General features: G+C 40.2%; 1 protein-coding gene across 1 annotated transcript in view; it reads left to right on the top strand.

Moving 5' to 3' along the window:
- Positions 1 to 13,941, top strand: part of LOC149458012 (LON peptidase N-terminal domain and RING finger protein 1-like) — a 112,201-nt gene extending 98,260 nt beyond the window's left edge. The window contains exon 11 of the mRNA XM_089682814.1: positions 1,991 to 13,941. Coding sequence (XP_089538940.1) covers positions 1,991 to 2,146 — 156 coding nt within the window. The 3' untranslated portion in view covers positions 2,147 to 13,941. The remainder of the gene's footprint in view (positions 1 to 1,990) is intronic.
- Positions 13,942 to 16,278: the final 2,337 nt, after the last annotated feature.

The following is a 16,278-nucleotide window of genomic DNA, read 5'->3' as shown; positions in this document are numbered from 1 at the left end:
CAGATCAGCTCCAATGCATGCACTTCAGACCTTCGTTCAGCCCAAATGTATACACTTAGACCTTGGATCATCCCCCAATCCTTACACTTCAGACCTCATGTCAGCCCCAAAGCATGCACATTATATCTCAGATCATCTTCCAATCCATACACTTCAGACCTCATGTCAGCCCCAAAGCATGCACATTATATCTCAGATCATCTTCCAATCCGTACACTTCAGACCTCATATGAGCTCCAATGCATACACTTCAGACCTCAGTTCAGCTGCAATTTATGCACTTAGACTTCAGATCATCCCCCAATCCTTACACTTCAGACCTCAGATTATCCCCAAAGCATGGACTTTATACCTCCATATCATCTTCCAATCCATACTCTTCAGACCTCAGATCATGTCCTAAGCATAATCTTCTGACCTCAGATCAGCTCACATTTATGCACTTAGACCTCAAAACATCCCCCAATCCATAAACTTCAGACCTCAGATCATGTCCTAAGCATAATCTTCTGACCTCAGATCAGCCCAAATTTATGCACTTAGACCTCGGATCATCCCCTAATGCTTACACTTCAGACCTCAGATCAGCCCCAGTCCTTACACTTCAGACCTCAGATCAGCCCCAATGCATTTACTTCAGACCTCAGATCATGACACAATCCATACACTTGAAACCTCAGGTCATCCCTAAACCCATGCATTTCAGACCTTTAGATCAGCCCCATACCCTGTACCTTCAGGAACATAGGGTACCTGTAGCAAATGGGCAGGCTTCTTACACAAAGCACAGCGGCATCCTAAACCATTGTTTGGCTCTCAGTGACATCAGGGGTCCTTGTTGTTGTTATTATTATTATTATTATACAGGATTTATATAGCGCCAACAGTTTGCTCAGCGCTTTACAATATAACGGAAGACAATACAGCAACAATACAGTTCAATACAAGATGGATAGGAGGGCCCTGCTCCTTAGAGCTTACAATCTAGGAGGGAGGGGCTAGTAGTACAAAAGGTAGTAATTGTGGGGGATGGACTGGTTGGAAGAGTAGAAGATTCCATTATTAGCTGATGGCAGGATAGGCTTCCCTGAAGAAATATAGGTTTTCAGAGATCGCCTAAAAGTGAGCAGAGTAGGCGATAGTCTGATGAATTGGGGCAGAGCATTCCAGAGGATGGGGGAAACTCTGGAGAAGTCCTGGAGACGAGCATGGGAGGAGGAGACAAGGGAGCTAGAGAGCAGGAGGTCTTGCGAGGAGCGGAGAGTACGGTTTGGGTGATATTTAGAGACAAGATTGTTGATGTAATTTGGGGCAGAGTTATAAATGGCTTTATATGTTATTGTTAATGATTTGAATTTTATCCGTTGGACAATGGGAAGCCAGTGGAGGGATTGGCAGAGAGGGGTGGCTGATACAGAACGGTTAGTAAGGTGGATGAGTCTGGCAGCAGTATGATAACCTGCGATTAGGTAGGCCAATGAGGAGGGTGTTCCAGGCTTTGCACTTTTCAACCTAGTGAGCTGTCAGTACAGCCAATGGCAGCAGCTTCCTGTGTAAATGGAATGATGTGCTTGCCTGGGCACATATGCTGGGTTAGAATCTGACAGGTTTTTTTTTTTTCGTAGACTGTGACCTTGTTGGGGAAGATTTCTATCATGTGTCATAGTGATGAGGGCAGTCAGTAGATATTTCCACAATGAGAAGTAAGCTCAATAAAAAGTTAAAAGACGTTCTATCTTTTCCACACAACATCCAAAACTAAAATGTTTTGGCTGAAGTTGAACTATAAAATTGTATACAGAGTTCAGAAGAAATTGTTTTCTTTCCATTTCCACTCAGAAGCTCTGTCTCCTTTTGTCGGTGAAAAGAAGTACATTTTGTGACTTGTTAGTGACTTCTTTATTGTGCATCCTTTATTATTTGCTGCTGTGATATCACATCTATGTTCCTTTTATTTACATACTGTATTTTTTGTGTTTCTTTCGCACAGGCATCTCCAGATGGTCCGTTCTGGTGTTGGTGGCTCTTGTCCGTCTTGCCCTTGGATCCGACCTATCAAACGCTAATTATTTCTATGACTTCATTAAAGGAGAGGCTTTTCCATGTGAAGCACATTTTATCTGTCTTCCTCCAGAGTCGGTCTTAAGCTCCTAAAGGATTCTATGCCATAATGAGTATAATTTAAGAAGACAAAAAGCACACACTTTCAAACTTGTGCACCATCCGTCCATAAGGGATTACCTTTGCTCAGTTGACATTGCTGCTTTGATTGACTCTGCAATGCGCAGTCAAGTACTGTTAACCTAGCACAAGGACAATATGTTTTCACTGGAACCTTAATGGTTGTTACAAATGTAATATCCCCAGACCTTCAGATGAGGGTTGATGCCCTTAAGTAATGGAACTTATTGATTCAGTGGCTTCTTAATTTAACAAAAACTTTTTTCCTTTATTTTCCTAAGTGAAACAATCTGTTAATAAGATGTTCCTACTTTTTTTTTCTGTTCTTATACTTTTTGAACCTGGCTATTGCCATCTCGCTCACTCTTTCTATTGTCTTTTTTGCCTGCAAATCATTCACCAAACTTCTCAACAATGATAGTACAATGCTGTAGCTGTGTTTTGCATAATTTAACTGCATATTTTATTTAGTGTATATATTTATTTTTTAAATGTATTGAAAGACCCTAGCATATGTAGCTCTCCTTAAGTTAAAAAAAAAAATGTGCATTTTGCTACAAGGGAAGTAAGCTTTTTTAAGTGCAGTGTGGCACTACTTTAATCAGTGAACATTTTCTTGCAGTAGTGTCTAGCTGGCACTCTTGCACTTTATTATAGATAGCCATTATTTTTAAGTAAGGTTTTTTTCTAATTTTAGCAATGAAAAATCCTTGCTATAAATTGTATGTTTGATGTATATCTTGAAGTGAACAGGGTAACTTGTGGATTTATAAAAATATATTATATTATTAAAAATCTTGCCAAATGATACTGGGGCAAATAAAGGGACTCTTTAAAGAGTCACTTGGCTTCCCTCGCTCCCCAGCCGCATATATACTGACCTTTCTTCACCACTCGCCAGTCCATTCTGCACTTTAAGGTATGGGTGAACTTGTGATTTACTCACGCAAGCCAGCGCTAGGTGCCTTCTGATTGGTCCAATGCTGACACATGGGGCAAGGAAAGGAATCTATAGGTCTGTGTGAGTTCTGATAAATCGGGTGCTTATCCAGAATTTTGTTTCTTGTTCTGGTGTCAAAACCGAGAAGCACGGGTATGAGGAATGGTGATTATATGCTGCTGGGCTGGGGGAGTTAAGCGACACTTTTAGGTTCCCCTGCATAGGTAAAGGAAAGGATCAGTTTAGGAAGAACATAAAAGTGTTTCCCAAAGCAATGCTTGGCATTTATGGTGTTTAAACTGACCATGTAATAAACCGTGCATTTTCAGAAAAACCTTTCTTTCTGTAGAAAAAAAAATGCTGACTATTTAGGAGTTCCCATTTAAGAGTCCTAAATATGGGGATGAACCTATAATGTTGGAAGGCTCCTGCTTAGCATGTCTAACTGTCACTAGGGGGCAAAGAGCATAGCCCCCAACTCCTAACAGTCTGTAAGCAGCAGACACATAAAAATATTCTGGATGTCTGCTTTAGATGACAAGTTAGGATGTATACCATGTACATACACGGAAGAGGAACTGGCAATTATTTTATATATGGATCTAAATAACTCTGTGTCTAGAAAATATATACTAGTTTTATTTAGACTGGAGTTCGGGGCAAAGCTGTTTTTTTTTTCACTTGAGTATGCAGTCTGGGGAGCTGAATTGCAAACTTGCTGCTTAAATGTTTTAGTGGAATTCCTTTGGACAACAATACCAGTTTCACTCCTTAAGTTGCACGTGGGGAGTGTCTTTTATGCTTTCTACTGAAGTCTCCATGATGTGAAGTAAATGAAAAATTCAACAGAGAGAGATAAATAGACTCCTTTGTTAAAACTGTGCTAAGTGTGCAGACCTTGGAACTTGGAACTCAGGTGTAGAAACCTTTCATGGGTGTCCCTCAGAAATATAAGAAACTGGTGCTTGACTGATCCTGCCAACATTTGCTCATAGCTGAAACATTAGTCTTGGGTCGGCGAAACATTTAAATCTGAACTGAATAGACAGATTAATTACTGTATATAGGAGCTGTTTTACTTAAAGTACTTGTATTTGTGTCCATCCAGTCCTTAGATTAATAGAGTACTGCAGTACAGTAAAGCAAGGTTAGTGACCTGATTTTTCTCTGCTGCAGTTGGGCAATACAGCTTGGTCATCTTCTTACCCACAGCCCTTTGATTGGATAGTGAAGGAACAACAGATATTATCCCTTTGCTTTCTTCAGCTGTCAAAATTGATGACTTTAGCCCTGCCCTCTAGTGTGAGTGCAGCTATAAAGGGGATTGCAAGAGGCTAATACCTTCGATTACTGTGGAAGACCATGAGAAGCCGTACACCAACAACACCATTTGGCTTTGGGGGGAGAAAAGCTGATTCTCTATACGTAGTGACTGGAAGACCATGAGAAGCAGCACACCAACAACACAGTCCAGTCACTATGTATAGAGAATCGGCTTTAGCCTGTCTCTTCCCAAAGCCAAATAGTGACTGGTGTTGGTGTGCGGCTTCTCTAAGACTTTCACAATCACTTTTAGTGGACTAGTCGATCCCCTTGGATGCTGGCACTCGGCAGCTTTGGAATCAACAAGTTGTTGCAAGCTGGCGCTTGATGCTGCGCTCTTCATCCTTACTAGAGTCAATTTAGGTTACTATTACTACTAGCTGCATTTAAATTATTTAAATTTAAGGTAGCACAACAAATGCATTAAAATGAACTTAAAGTCTGCTTTTTACATAGAGCCCCTCCTCTATTCAAAATGGCCACATTAATGCTGAAAAAAAAAAATACTTGCCTTACGCCATCTTCTGCATTGGAATGCGTGACATTGCTACATGATTGCAAGGTAGATTCATAGATATATATAGCAGGCACTATGCAGGCGACACATCTTACAAGCTGCAGATCAGCTATCAGTACTTGATGTGTGTCATTCAGTGTAGGTCTTCTCCATTCACCCATGCTGCTGCTGCTGCTCCTGGTCCTCCCAGTCTCTGTTCAACTCCTATGGAATCCTGTAAAATCAACTGTGCCATAATCCTTAAGCTGGGTACACACGAGAAGTCTTTTCTTTTTTTGTTCAACCAAGCGGATCGAACGAAAAACACAGAGAGATCACTGTACTAACACAATCGATGTGGTTAGTGCAGCGATCTCCCTTGCTATGCTATTGCAGTCTGATCAGCGCTCGCAGCCATTGGTTTACCAGCATGCCCATTCAACAAGCCAGCTGTGAGACCAGCTTCTGTAGAACAGATAGCTGTACACATGGGTCGAACGTCAGCCGGTTCTTGCTGAACCAACCAATTTCAGTGGATTTTTGGTCCATGTGTACAAGGCTTAAGGCACTGCACTTCAAGTGTGTTATCTCAAAATGTACATTTATTTTGTGGGTGTTTTTGTACAGGCCTTACTGGCACCAGCCTCTGAGGTATTTATGTTTAAAAAAAATATATAGCTACCCTTGTTGTAAAAATGGTCTGGTAGAAAACAATTTTAATTATACACCTTGAAATATAGAGGACACCAAGGACATTGGTGGGAGCTATTCTTAAAGTATTCAGCTTAGGTTGAATCTGATAAAATATTGATCTGCTCCACAAGATGGCTGCTTCTTCTGTAGATGGCAGATAGGCAAACTTTGTGTTTAATAATGTTGCATTTTTATATATTGAGTATTTCTTTATTTAAATCTATTGACTTTAAAGGAAATTGCTGTAAATCTGATTTTTGTAAGTTTCTCTGTGCTACTGCCTTCTTTAATATAACTCAGCAAGGCGGAACTGTACAATATTATATGGAATACTGCAGTTAGCAGTGTTAGAAGGGCATAGCGAGAGCGTTCTGTCACAAAATTCTTTTTATATATTCTAAAATCTAAAAAGGTGCAAAGAACTTTTGATGCAGTATAACCTATAGCAACCAATTAGTCAGATGCCAGTTTTTCTTACACATTTGGTAATGCAGTATGTTTTTTGTTTTTTTTTCTATTTTAGAAAGTTTCAATCTTTCTTTTCTTTATTTTTACATTTCTGATTAGTTAGATATTAGCTATATCATTTGGTTCTTGTAAGTGTGTGTGTCACCCTATTAGAATATTCAGAAAAGGGATAGTAGCTAGCAATACTAAAGCCCAAAGGTGGTAATGGATACTTGGGGGTAGTTGGATACAGAGGCCTGATTTTGGTATCGGTCTGCTGCATTTCCCCAACCACAAACAGTCACATGACCCTTTAAACATATGGGAGGGGGTGTAAGGTTTCGGCAGACAATTTTTTGGCACTAGCTTAGCAGACACCATTGAGCAGTAAAATGCTGTAATCTATCATGTCACTGTGAAGGTTTTCATTTATCTAGGTTAGTCTTTCTCAAACTTTTCAACACGGAGGAAACCTTTGAAATGACTTTGTGGTCTCGGGGTCCCTGCTAAAAGTTACTATATCTACAACTCATAATACATTAATGTGTAATTAATTAATGTCAGTGGGAAGATTGCTCCTTACAGGTCATTTATAAGAATTACCCCCTTAACCACTACAGGGTGGCATGGGTGTGATTTTGCAGTTCTGGATAGGGGGCTTGCACCAGTGATTTCTCGCCAGCACCTGGTGATCGCCGAGTATCTCCGACGGGGGAGAGACCTGTGTCTAAACAACACAGATCTCTTCCCTGTCAGCTCCTGCACACTTTTGTATGCAGTGTGCTTACAGTGAAACACAGCACAGAGCCTCATAGTAACCCCTTTGATTGCCCCACATGTTAACCCCTTCCTGCCCAGTGCCATTAGTACAGTGTCAGTGTTTTTTTATTAGCACTGATCACTGTATTGGTGTTACTAGGGATGTCAGTTCCCCCCAGTGTCAGAATGCCCGCCGCAGTTCCACTATAAGTCACTGATCGCCGCCATTATTAAAAAAAGAAAATTTGGTGTATATATACCGTCATTTGTTCACGCAAACCAGTTAATTTACACATATTGGGATTTTTTTTAGCAAAAACATGGAGCAGAATACATTTTGGCCTAAATTTATGACAAAATGTGTTTTTTTTGTTTTTTTTTTACTGGACATGTTTAATAGCAAAAAGTCAAAAGTATTGTTTGTTTGTTTTTTCTCAGAATTGTCGGTCTTTTTTTGTTTATAGCGCAAAAAATAAAAAATGCACAGGCAATAAAGTACCACAGAAAGCTCTATTTGTGGAGAAAAAAAGGACATACATTTTATTTGGGTGCAGCGATGCATGACCGCACAATTGTCAGTTAAAGTAACACAGCGCTGTATCGCAAAAAAAATGGCCTTGACGGGAAGGGGGGTAAATCCTCTGGAGGGCATGTGGTTAAAGATAGCTAAAAAAGATCAATGGGATCTTATCTGAGAGGCAGAAATTGCACATTGCTCAAGGAACCCCAAGCAGCATCTGGAGGAACCCCGGTTGAGAGAGCCTGATCTAGGACATAGTATAGCTAGTAGTCACATTCAATTGAACTTGTTCTATAATGGTGAAGACATTTAGTAGCCACTTCCTTGGTACTATTGAGTGTCAGGAAGATAACCCAGCATGTACAGTATATCCACAGAGCACAGATATAAATGTAGAGATACATGTTGGCCATCTTCCTGATACTCATTAGAACTGAAGCTGTGGCTTATAGAAGCTGCAAAACGTCTTCAACATGACAGAACAAGTCCAGCTGAATGTGACTGCTACTACTGTAGATAGATCATTTCACTATTCCATTAGAACTCCTTTGGAAGTCAAAGTCTGCAGGTGCCCTATAAATACTGGCAATTTAGACTGTTATCAGTAATGGCATTCTTCATGGTTTTGTTATGACAGGTATACTTTAGGATATTTACAGTTTGGGGTTCCACCAATGAATTTATTCCAGGATGGAGCCACTATTTTATCAGTTTCTTTGGTTTATTCAGGCATGCATTGCAATTGACTTATGTATTTGTAGCCTGTAAAGGCATCTCCTCTCACAGTGGCCCTTTTTCTTAGCCTGTAGTTGAATAGGTAGGCTGAAAATACGTCATGAATCCTTTCGTTGACAGATCCTAATTTTATTATGTTTTGCTTGCACTCATTTTTTTGTACAGAGATTTCGCAGCAACCAAAAGGAAGGCAGTATAGAATGGGTATATACAGTTGTGTTCAAAATAATAGCAGTGTGTTGAAAAAAGTGACTAAAGCTCAAAATCCTTCTAATAGATTTTATTTCCATACACACAAATGCATTGGGGACACTACACATTCTATTCCAAATCAAAACATGAAGAAAAATAGATCAAATTTGTGTTGTTCCTCTAAAAAAATTGAAGAAAAGTGAATATTAGACTGTTCAAAAACATAGCAGTGTTTGTATTCTTCTTTACAAACTCAAACATTCACTATATAAACTGAAAAATGTTTGAAGATTTTGCTTTCCTTTGAATCACTTAATGAATATTTTGTTGTATAAGCACTGTTTCTGAGAACTGCTGTACATCTGTGTTGCATGGAGTCAACCAACTTCTGGCACCTGTGAACAGGTATTCCAGCCCAGGATGATTGGACTACATTCCACAGTTCTTCTCTATTTCTTGGTTTTGCCTCAGAAACTGCATTTTTGATGTCACCCCACAAGTTTTCTATTGGATTAAGATCCGGGGATTGGGCTGGCCACTCCATAACGTCAATCTTGTTGGTCTGGAACCAAGATGTTGCACGTTTACTGGTGTGTTTGGGGTCGTTGTCTTGTTGGAACACCCATTTCAAGGGCATTTCCTCTTCAGCATAAGGCAGCATGACCTCTTCAAGTATTCTGATGTATTCAAACTGATCTATGATCCCTGGTATGCGATAAATAGGCCCAACACCGTAGTATGAGAAACATCCCCATATCATGATGCTTGCGCAACCATGCTTCACTGTCTTCACAGTGTACTGTGGCTTGAATTCAGTGTTTGGGGGTCGTCTGACAAACTGTCTCCGGCCACTAGACCCAAAAAGAACAATCTTACTTTCATCAGTCCACAAAATGTTGCGCCATTTCTCTTTAGGCCAGTCAATGTGCTCTTTGGCAAATTGTAACCTCTTCAGCACATGTCTTTTTTTCAACAGTGGGCCTTTGCGGGGGCTTCTTGCAGATAGCTTGGCTTCACATAGGCGTCTTCTAATTGTAACAGTACTCACAGGGAACTTTAGACCTTCTTTGATCTTCCTGGAGCTGATTGTTGGCTGAGTCCTTGCCATTTTGGCTATTCTTCTATCCATTCCAATGGTAGTTTTTCACTTTCTTCCACGTCTTTCAGGCTTTGGTTGCCATTTTAAAGCATTTGCGATCATTTTAGCTGAGCAGCCTATCATTTTCTGCACTTCTTTATATGTTTTCCCCTCTCCAATCAACTTTTTAATCAAGGTACGCTGTTCTTCTGAACAATGTCTGGAACGACCAATTTTCCTCAGAATTTCAGAGAGAAATGCACTGTAACCAGCATGTACAACATTTGCTGCCTTCCTTCCTTAAATAAGGGCAATAATTGCCACCTGTTTTTCAAAGAATGAATGACCTCACTAATAGAACTCCACACTGCTATTATTTTGAACATGCCCCTTTCAATTAGTGATTCAATTACACAGAATCAGCAGCATGCATGTCATGACTGTTGGGTCTGTTGGATTTCTATTACTCTACTACACCTGCTAGTAAATTATTTGCCATGTAGAAATATCATTTCTACCAAAAACAGTGATTGATCAGGTTGGTGATGTCTGACTGCTATTATTTTGAACACAACTGTATGTGATGTAGTTCTCGATACAGGATAGTAATTTGTAGATGAATATGTTATCAGTGACTCTCATGCAGCCACATAAACCTTTTGTACTTGTTTTTTGGCCATTCATCCACTGAATATGTGCAATTGCTCTCTGAATTAATGCTTTCACATTGTACATTTATGTAGCAAATTACTTTGTTGTATTTAAGTCCACAGAGGTCACAATGTAGTTGTACAATCTCCATACGGCCCTTTTTTCACCTATATGGTGTAAGGGCCTATTTACACAATCCCTTTTTGTCTGCACCGGCCTTAGCTTAGTAGGGGAAGTGGAGTGAGGCCCTCTAGGGAAGTGGTAGACCTTTTGCACAAGTACAGCCCATTACATTAATGTATCACCACCCTAAATTTTATTTGCTTTTATGGTTATTACCCTATTGTGTCAGCCAGGAGTTGTATGGTAGCAATGACATTAATACCCTATTGTGTCAGCCAGGAGTTGTGGTAACATTGACATTAATACCCTATTGTGTCAGCTAGGAGTTGTGTGGTAACATTGACATGAATACCCTATTGTGCCAGCCAGGAGTTGTGTGTTGTGTGGTAGCATTGCCATTAATACCCTATTGTGTCAGCCAGGAGTTGTGTGGTAGCATTGACATTAATACCCTATTGTCAGCCAGGAGTTGTGTGGTAGCATTGCCATTTAATACCCTATTGTCAGCCAGGAGTTGTGTGGTAACATTGCCATTAATACCCTATTGTGTCAGCCAGGAGTTGTGTGGTAGCATTGCCATTAATACCCTATTGTCAGCCAGGAGTTGTGTGGTAGCAATGACATGAATACCCTATTTTGTCAGCCAGGAGTTGTGTGGTAACATTGACATTAATCCCCTATTTTGTCAGCCAGGAGTTGTGTGGTAACATTGACATTAATACCCTATTGTGTCAGCCAGGAGATGTGTGGTAACATTGACATTAATACCCTATTGTGTCAGCCAGGAGATGTGTGGTAACATTGACATGAATACCCTATTGTGTCAGCCAGGAGTTGTGTGGTAACATTGACATGAATACCCTATTTTGTCAGCCAGGAGTTGTGTGGTAACATTGACATGAATACCCTCTTTTGTCAGCCAGGAGTTGTGTGGTAACATTTACATGAAAACCCTATTTTGTCAGCCAGGAGTTGTGTGGTAACATTGACATTAATACCCTATTTTGTCAGCCAGGAGTTGTGTGGTAGCAATGACATTAATACCCTATTGTGTCAGCCAGGAGTTGTGTGGTAACATTGACATTAATACCCTATTTTGTCAGCCAGGAGATGTGTGGTAGCAATGACATTAATACCCTATTGTGTCAGCCAGGAGATGTGTGGTAACATTGACATTAATACCCTATTTTGTCAGCCAGGAGTTGTGTGGTAGCAATGACATTAATACTCTATTGTGTCAGCCAGGAGTTGTGTGGTAACATTGACATTAATACTCTATTGTGTCAGCCAGGAGTTGTGTGGTAACATTGACATGAATACCCTATTGTGTCAGCCAGGAGTTGTGTGGTAACATTGCCATGAATACCCTATTGTGTCAGCCAGGAGATGTGTGGTAACATTGACATTAATACCCTATTGTGTCAGCCAGGAGTTGTGTGGTAACATTGCCATGAATACCCTATTGTGTCAGCCAGGAGATGTGTGGTAACATTGACATGAATACCCTATTGTGTCAGCCAGGTGTTGTGTGGTAACATTGACATGAATACAATCTCATACACTACGTCATTCATGTATCTATGCCTGCAGGATTCTCATATATTGAAAGTCACGTAATGTGTAATATATAAGATATAAGAACAGTATTAATGACATTTCTACTCTTATTAAATCAGCTTATTGCCTGGAAACAGCCATTTTGTAACCACAAAAAAGCATGTTACCCAAGATGGCAGACTCTGGTTACCTCATGGTAAGCACAACTCCAGGACCTCTCACAAGTGGCAGTAGAAATTACACTCCTTTACAAAGTCGGTGTTCCAGAAGAAAACAGTTTGTAAATTAATATTCTAGTGCAACTGAGGAGCCACTCATTTACCCCTTGCTGTGGTTTAGAGAGCTGTAATCAGTAGGCAGTGGAGGACAAGATGAAAGGCTACCTGTTAGAGCTTTGAATCACTTTAAATGAAGAGCCGTAGCTAAAATGTGTAGCATTAAGGTAATCATTTTAATCATGTGAAATGCAAAATATGGATTTTTTTTTCTAATTTTCTGGCATTGCTTATGAATATTTTTGAAGACTGACTTATTGTGAACTGAAGGTTATGATAAAAATGCGAAGTAATATTGTCTTTGGCCTGTGCATAGTAGCGAAATATCTGCGCATGTGGTGGTTGTGGTCTCAAGCTGTGACACTCACCTTCCAAATTAGTGAGGCCATCAATTACCACAAGTCAATTTTCTTGTTCTCAAGTTTATTTGAAATGATTATGCATATATTTTATGTTTTTGATCGAGAAGGAAAGAGATAGAACCCACAGGGTTTTATTGATTGCTGTGCAACACATGATGCATGTAGCTGCACTTGTAGGATCCCTGTGTAATGAAAGTCGCACAACATGAGGTTGATGGGGTCTTATTAGAAATCAGAACAGCTTACCTATTCTCTGCTCTTCATAAATCAGCGCATTGTGGGGAAAGCATCATTTACTCCAAAAACATGCTACCCAAGATGGCAGACCTTATGGTATGTGCAATTCTAGGGTCTTTCAGAAGTGATTTTTCTTCCTGTCAAGGACTCTATAAGGCTTCAATTACTGTTTTGGGCCCCACTGGGAACATTTTCCCATATAAGTGTCACTGTAAGCTTTTTATTGCTATCTTGGGCCCCACTGGGAACATTTTCCATCACTTCCTCCTCAGGACACAGAGCGAGAGGAAATCTCAGCAAAGGGGAATATGAGCAACAATAACAAAAACTGATTGAGGTTGTAAGCCATCCTTAACATTTTTTCGCTGAGATCTATGTCCTAGTTAGAGAGCTACGGCTAAGGTTACTTTCACAATGATCGCATTTTACCACGCTTTTGCCACATTTTTAATGGACATGTCTCAAACGCACCAAAAACGTAGTGCAGGTGTGCTTTTGATGTGTTTTTGCTGCATTTTCTACTGATTTCAATGGGGAGGTGCGTTTTTTTTTTTTCTTCTTCTTTACTGCACCAAAAATGCACGATTTTATAAAACACACCTGACCCGCAACGGATCAGTGTGAAAAGTTCCATAGGAATACACCTGTTTTTCTTGTGTTTTTCTTCCGCTTTTTTTAACCACAAAAGCATATCAGTGTGAAAGCAGCCTTAGTCCTTAGCACTAGGACAACCGGTTACAATCTGGAGCCGAGACATTAATAGTCACTATCATCCATAAAACTGCTTAACCTCTTGTCGCCGGCCGCACTCAAATGTGTGGCCTCCCAGCGCCTGGGCCTTGACACCGAGCGGCCGCACATTTACGTGCAATTAAGAAAAATGTGCTGAGAGCACACACCCTGCGCGTTCCCAGCACACATGTCCAGTACTCACGGAAAGGTCCCGATCTCCTCTTTCGATCGGGACCTTTCCTGATCATATAATGGCGTGTCACGGTGGTCACATGAACCAAAACCCCGCCCCATCTCCCGGCTTCTGAAACCCTTAAAGGACCGGGAGGTGCCGAAGCCAAGGGGTTAAACAAGCATTTGAAATGTTTGCTCACACTTTCAGGTCACACAATGGCTGCTGCTGTGCAACATGAATGCTAAATCTGGCATTTTCTTTTAAGCAATAAATAGATTATAGTTTTTGCTCCATTTTGGTTTTTGTGGTAGTCATAATTGTTTGTTTTACAGTTCCTCTTTATCTAACCTTTTATAGAGCCTGAGATTTTATGTCTGCATTGTAATCTGCTGATGAATGATGAGTTTGAAAAAATAAAACTGTTTCTACTGTAAGAATTAGCATTAAAAAATTCTGATAATGTCATTGCCTTTTTTTTCCTTTTTTTTTGCTATATTAAAATCTCCACCCAATCAAAAAATCTTTTGTAATTTATATGGAAATTAAGGTTAAATATGAAATTGTGCTAATAAGTTGACTTGCCCTAACAGTTTCTTAAAGGGTATCAATCCCACTGTGCCCTTTGTAACCTTCCGTTTCCCCCAACTAATTGATGAAGTTGTTTAATAAGCTTTTGTCATTACTTAAATGTATCTTTTTATAATGAAGGAATGGTTGGGACGAGTATGGGGGTGGAGGGGTGCCCAGAGATGGCAATCCAGGATTAATTCTAGATTGACCCATTTGCCACAGCTTGAACTATCTGATTCTTTAGGCTGGTTTCATATTTTGTTTCCTTTTGTGAGTATGACTATAAACAGTAGGAAATCTTAGCTCCACCCATCAATGTCTTTGTGCAGACATTTAAATGATCAGAGGCTTGTGGTTGGTGTTCCCAAGTACCAGACTGCTACACAGCAGAATTTTACACAGCAAGGAAACTCCAGGTTGTTTAACTCTCCAAGCGTGTAAGCTCCATTCCCAGGATTTCTGTACTAAATTTTCAAGGTTCGCTAGATTGTAGCTTTACACTATTATACGTTTAAAAATCAATATGGTCCATTATTCATTATGATGAATTTGTCATCTTTATTTTCTCCAGAAAACTTCCTACCATCTCAACATGCCACAGTTTCATCTTGGCTTAAAAAGTCAAAATCTATTAACCGGAGTAGAAGATGGTATCAATTATCTTAGTAAACCAGAGATAAGCTGTTATTGCTGGCAAGACTGAGACCTCTCAAGGGTTTTATACATTCCCCAGTGGAAAGAGACGGCAGAAGAAATTGTATACGTCAGGGTGATATTTTACTTTAGCTATTCTTTGAAAATACCTAGGATATCCAGTGTTCTAAGAATTTTATTTTGCCTTTTTTCTAGGCTCTGCTATTATATTTTGCACAGGTTAAAAAATCCCATTGGATGAATTACTTATTTTATTAAAACCGATGGCTCACAGTATTTAGATTTGAAACCTAAAGCAGAACTAAAGGCAAAACGTGTGTTTTTTGTTTTTTTTTCATTTTGGATGGGTATAACCCTTGTCAATTTTATCTGCCATCTGTGTCCCATTCAGGGATTTCCAATTACATCCTGTTCCATACTCAAAACAGAAAGTGAAAGGAAATCTCTCCAAAGTGGGGGGAATCCCTGGTTGTCACCAGGGTCACCAGAACTAGTCTCCTCATTGGAAGATTTCCCCTCTATCACTATTCTGTTGACAACCCAAAATGTGGGTTTTTTTTCACATTCACGCTCTGTAATAATGGTAAACAAGACAAATAGGATAAATCTCCCTAACACTGACCACAAAAGAAAATGTGACAGGTTTTCTAATCCCCCTCCACTCTAAACGCAATTATTTTTTTTCAATTTTGAATAGTTATACTTTATTGGATTAACCCCTTTATGACCACGTAACACATATATTTGGCATCCAGGAGGTGGACTTCTACACTATATTGCCAAAAGTATTGGGACACTGCTCCAGATCATTGGATTCAGGTGTTCCAATCACCTCCATAGCCACAGGTGTATAGAATCAAGCAGCTAGGCATGCAGACTGCTTCTATTTGTGAAAGAATGGGTCGCTCTCAGGAGCTCAGTGAATTCAAGCGTGGTACCGTGATAGGTTGCCACCTGTGTAATAAGTCCATCCATGAAATTCCTTGCTACTAAATACCATGGTCAACTGTTAGTGGTATTGTAACAAAGTGGAAGCAACTGGGAACAACAGCAACTCAGCCACAATGTGGTAGGCCACGTAACATGACAGAGCGGGGTCAGCGCATGCTGAAGTGCGCAGAAGTTGCCAAGTGTCTGCAGAGTCAGTAGCTAAAAACCTCCAAACTTCATGTGGCCTTCATATTAGAACAACAGTGCGTAGAGAGCTTCATTGAATGGGTTTCCATGGCTGAGCAGCTGCAACCAAGCCTTACATCACCAAGTGCAATGCAAACCATGCCGCCACTGAACTCTAGAGCAATGGAGACGTGTTTTCTGGAGTGACGAATCATGCTTCTCTGGCAATCCAATGGATGGGTCTGGGTTTGGCAGTTGCCAGGAGAATGGTACTTGGCTGATTGCATTGTGCCAAGTGTAAAGTTTGGTGGAGGGGGGATAATTGTGTGGGGTTGTGTTTAAGGGGTTGGGCTTGGCCCCTTAGTTCCGGTGAAGGGAACTCTTAAGGCATTAGAATACCAAGTCATTTTGGACAATTTCATGCTCCCAACTGTGTGGGAACATTTTGGGGATGGCCCCTTC

This window comes from Staurois parvus, unplaced genomic scaffold (assembly GCF_062004578.1).
Source record: "Staurois parvus isolate SC_StPar_1 unplaced genomic scaffold, SC_StPar_1.0 ptg000298l, whole genome shotgun sequence".
Lineage (NCBI taxonomy): Eukaryota > Metazoa > Chordata > Amphibia > Anura > Ranidae > Staurois > Staurois parvus.
This window is presented reverse-complemented; position numbering and strand designations above follow the sequence as displayed.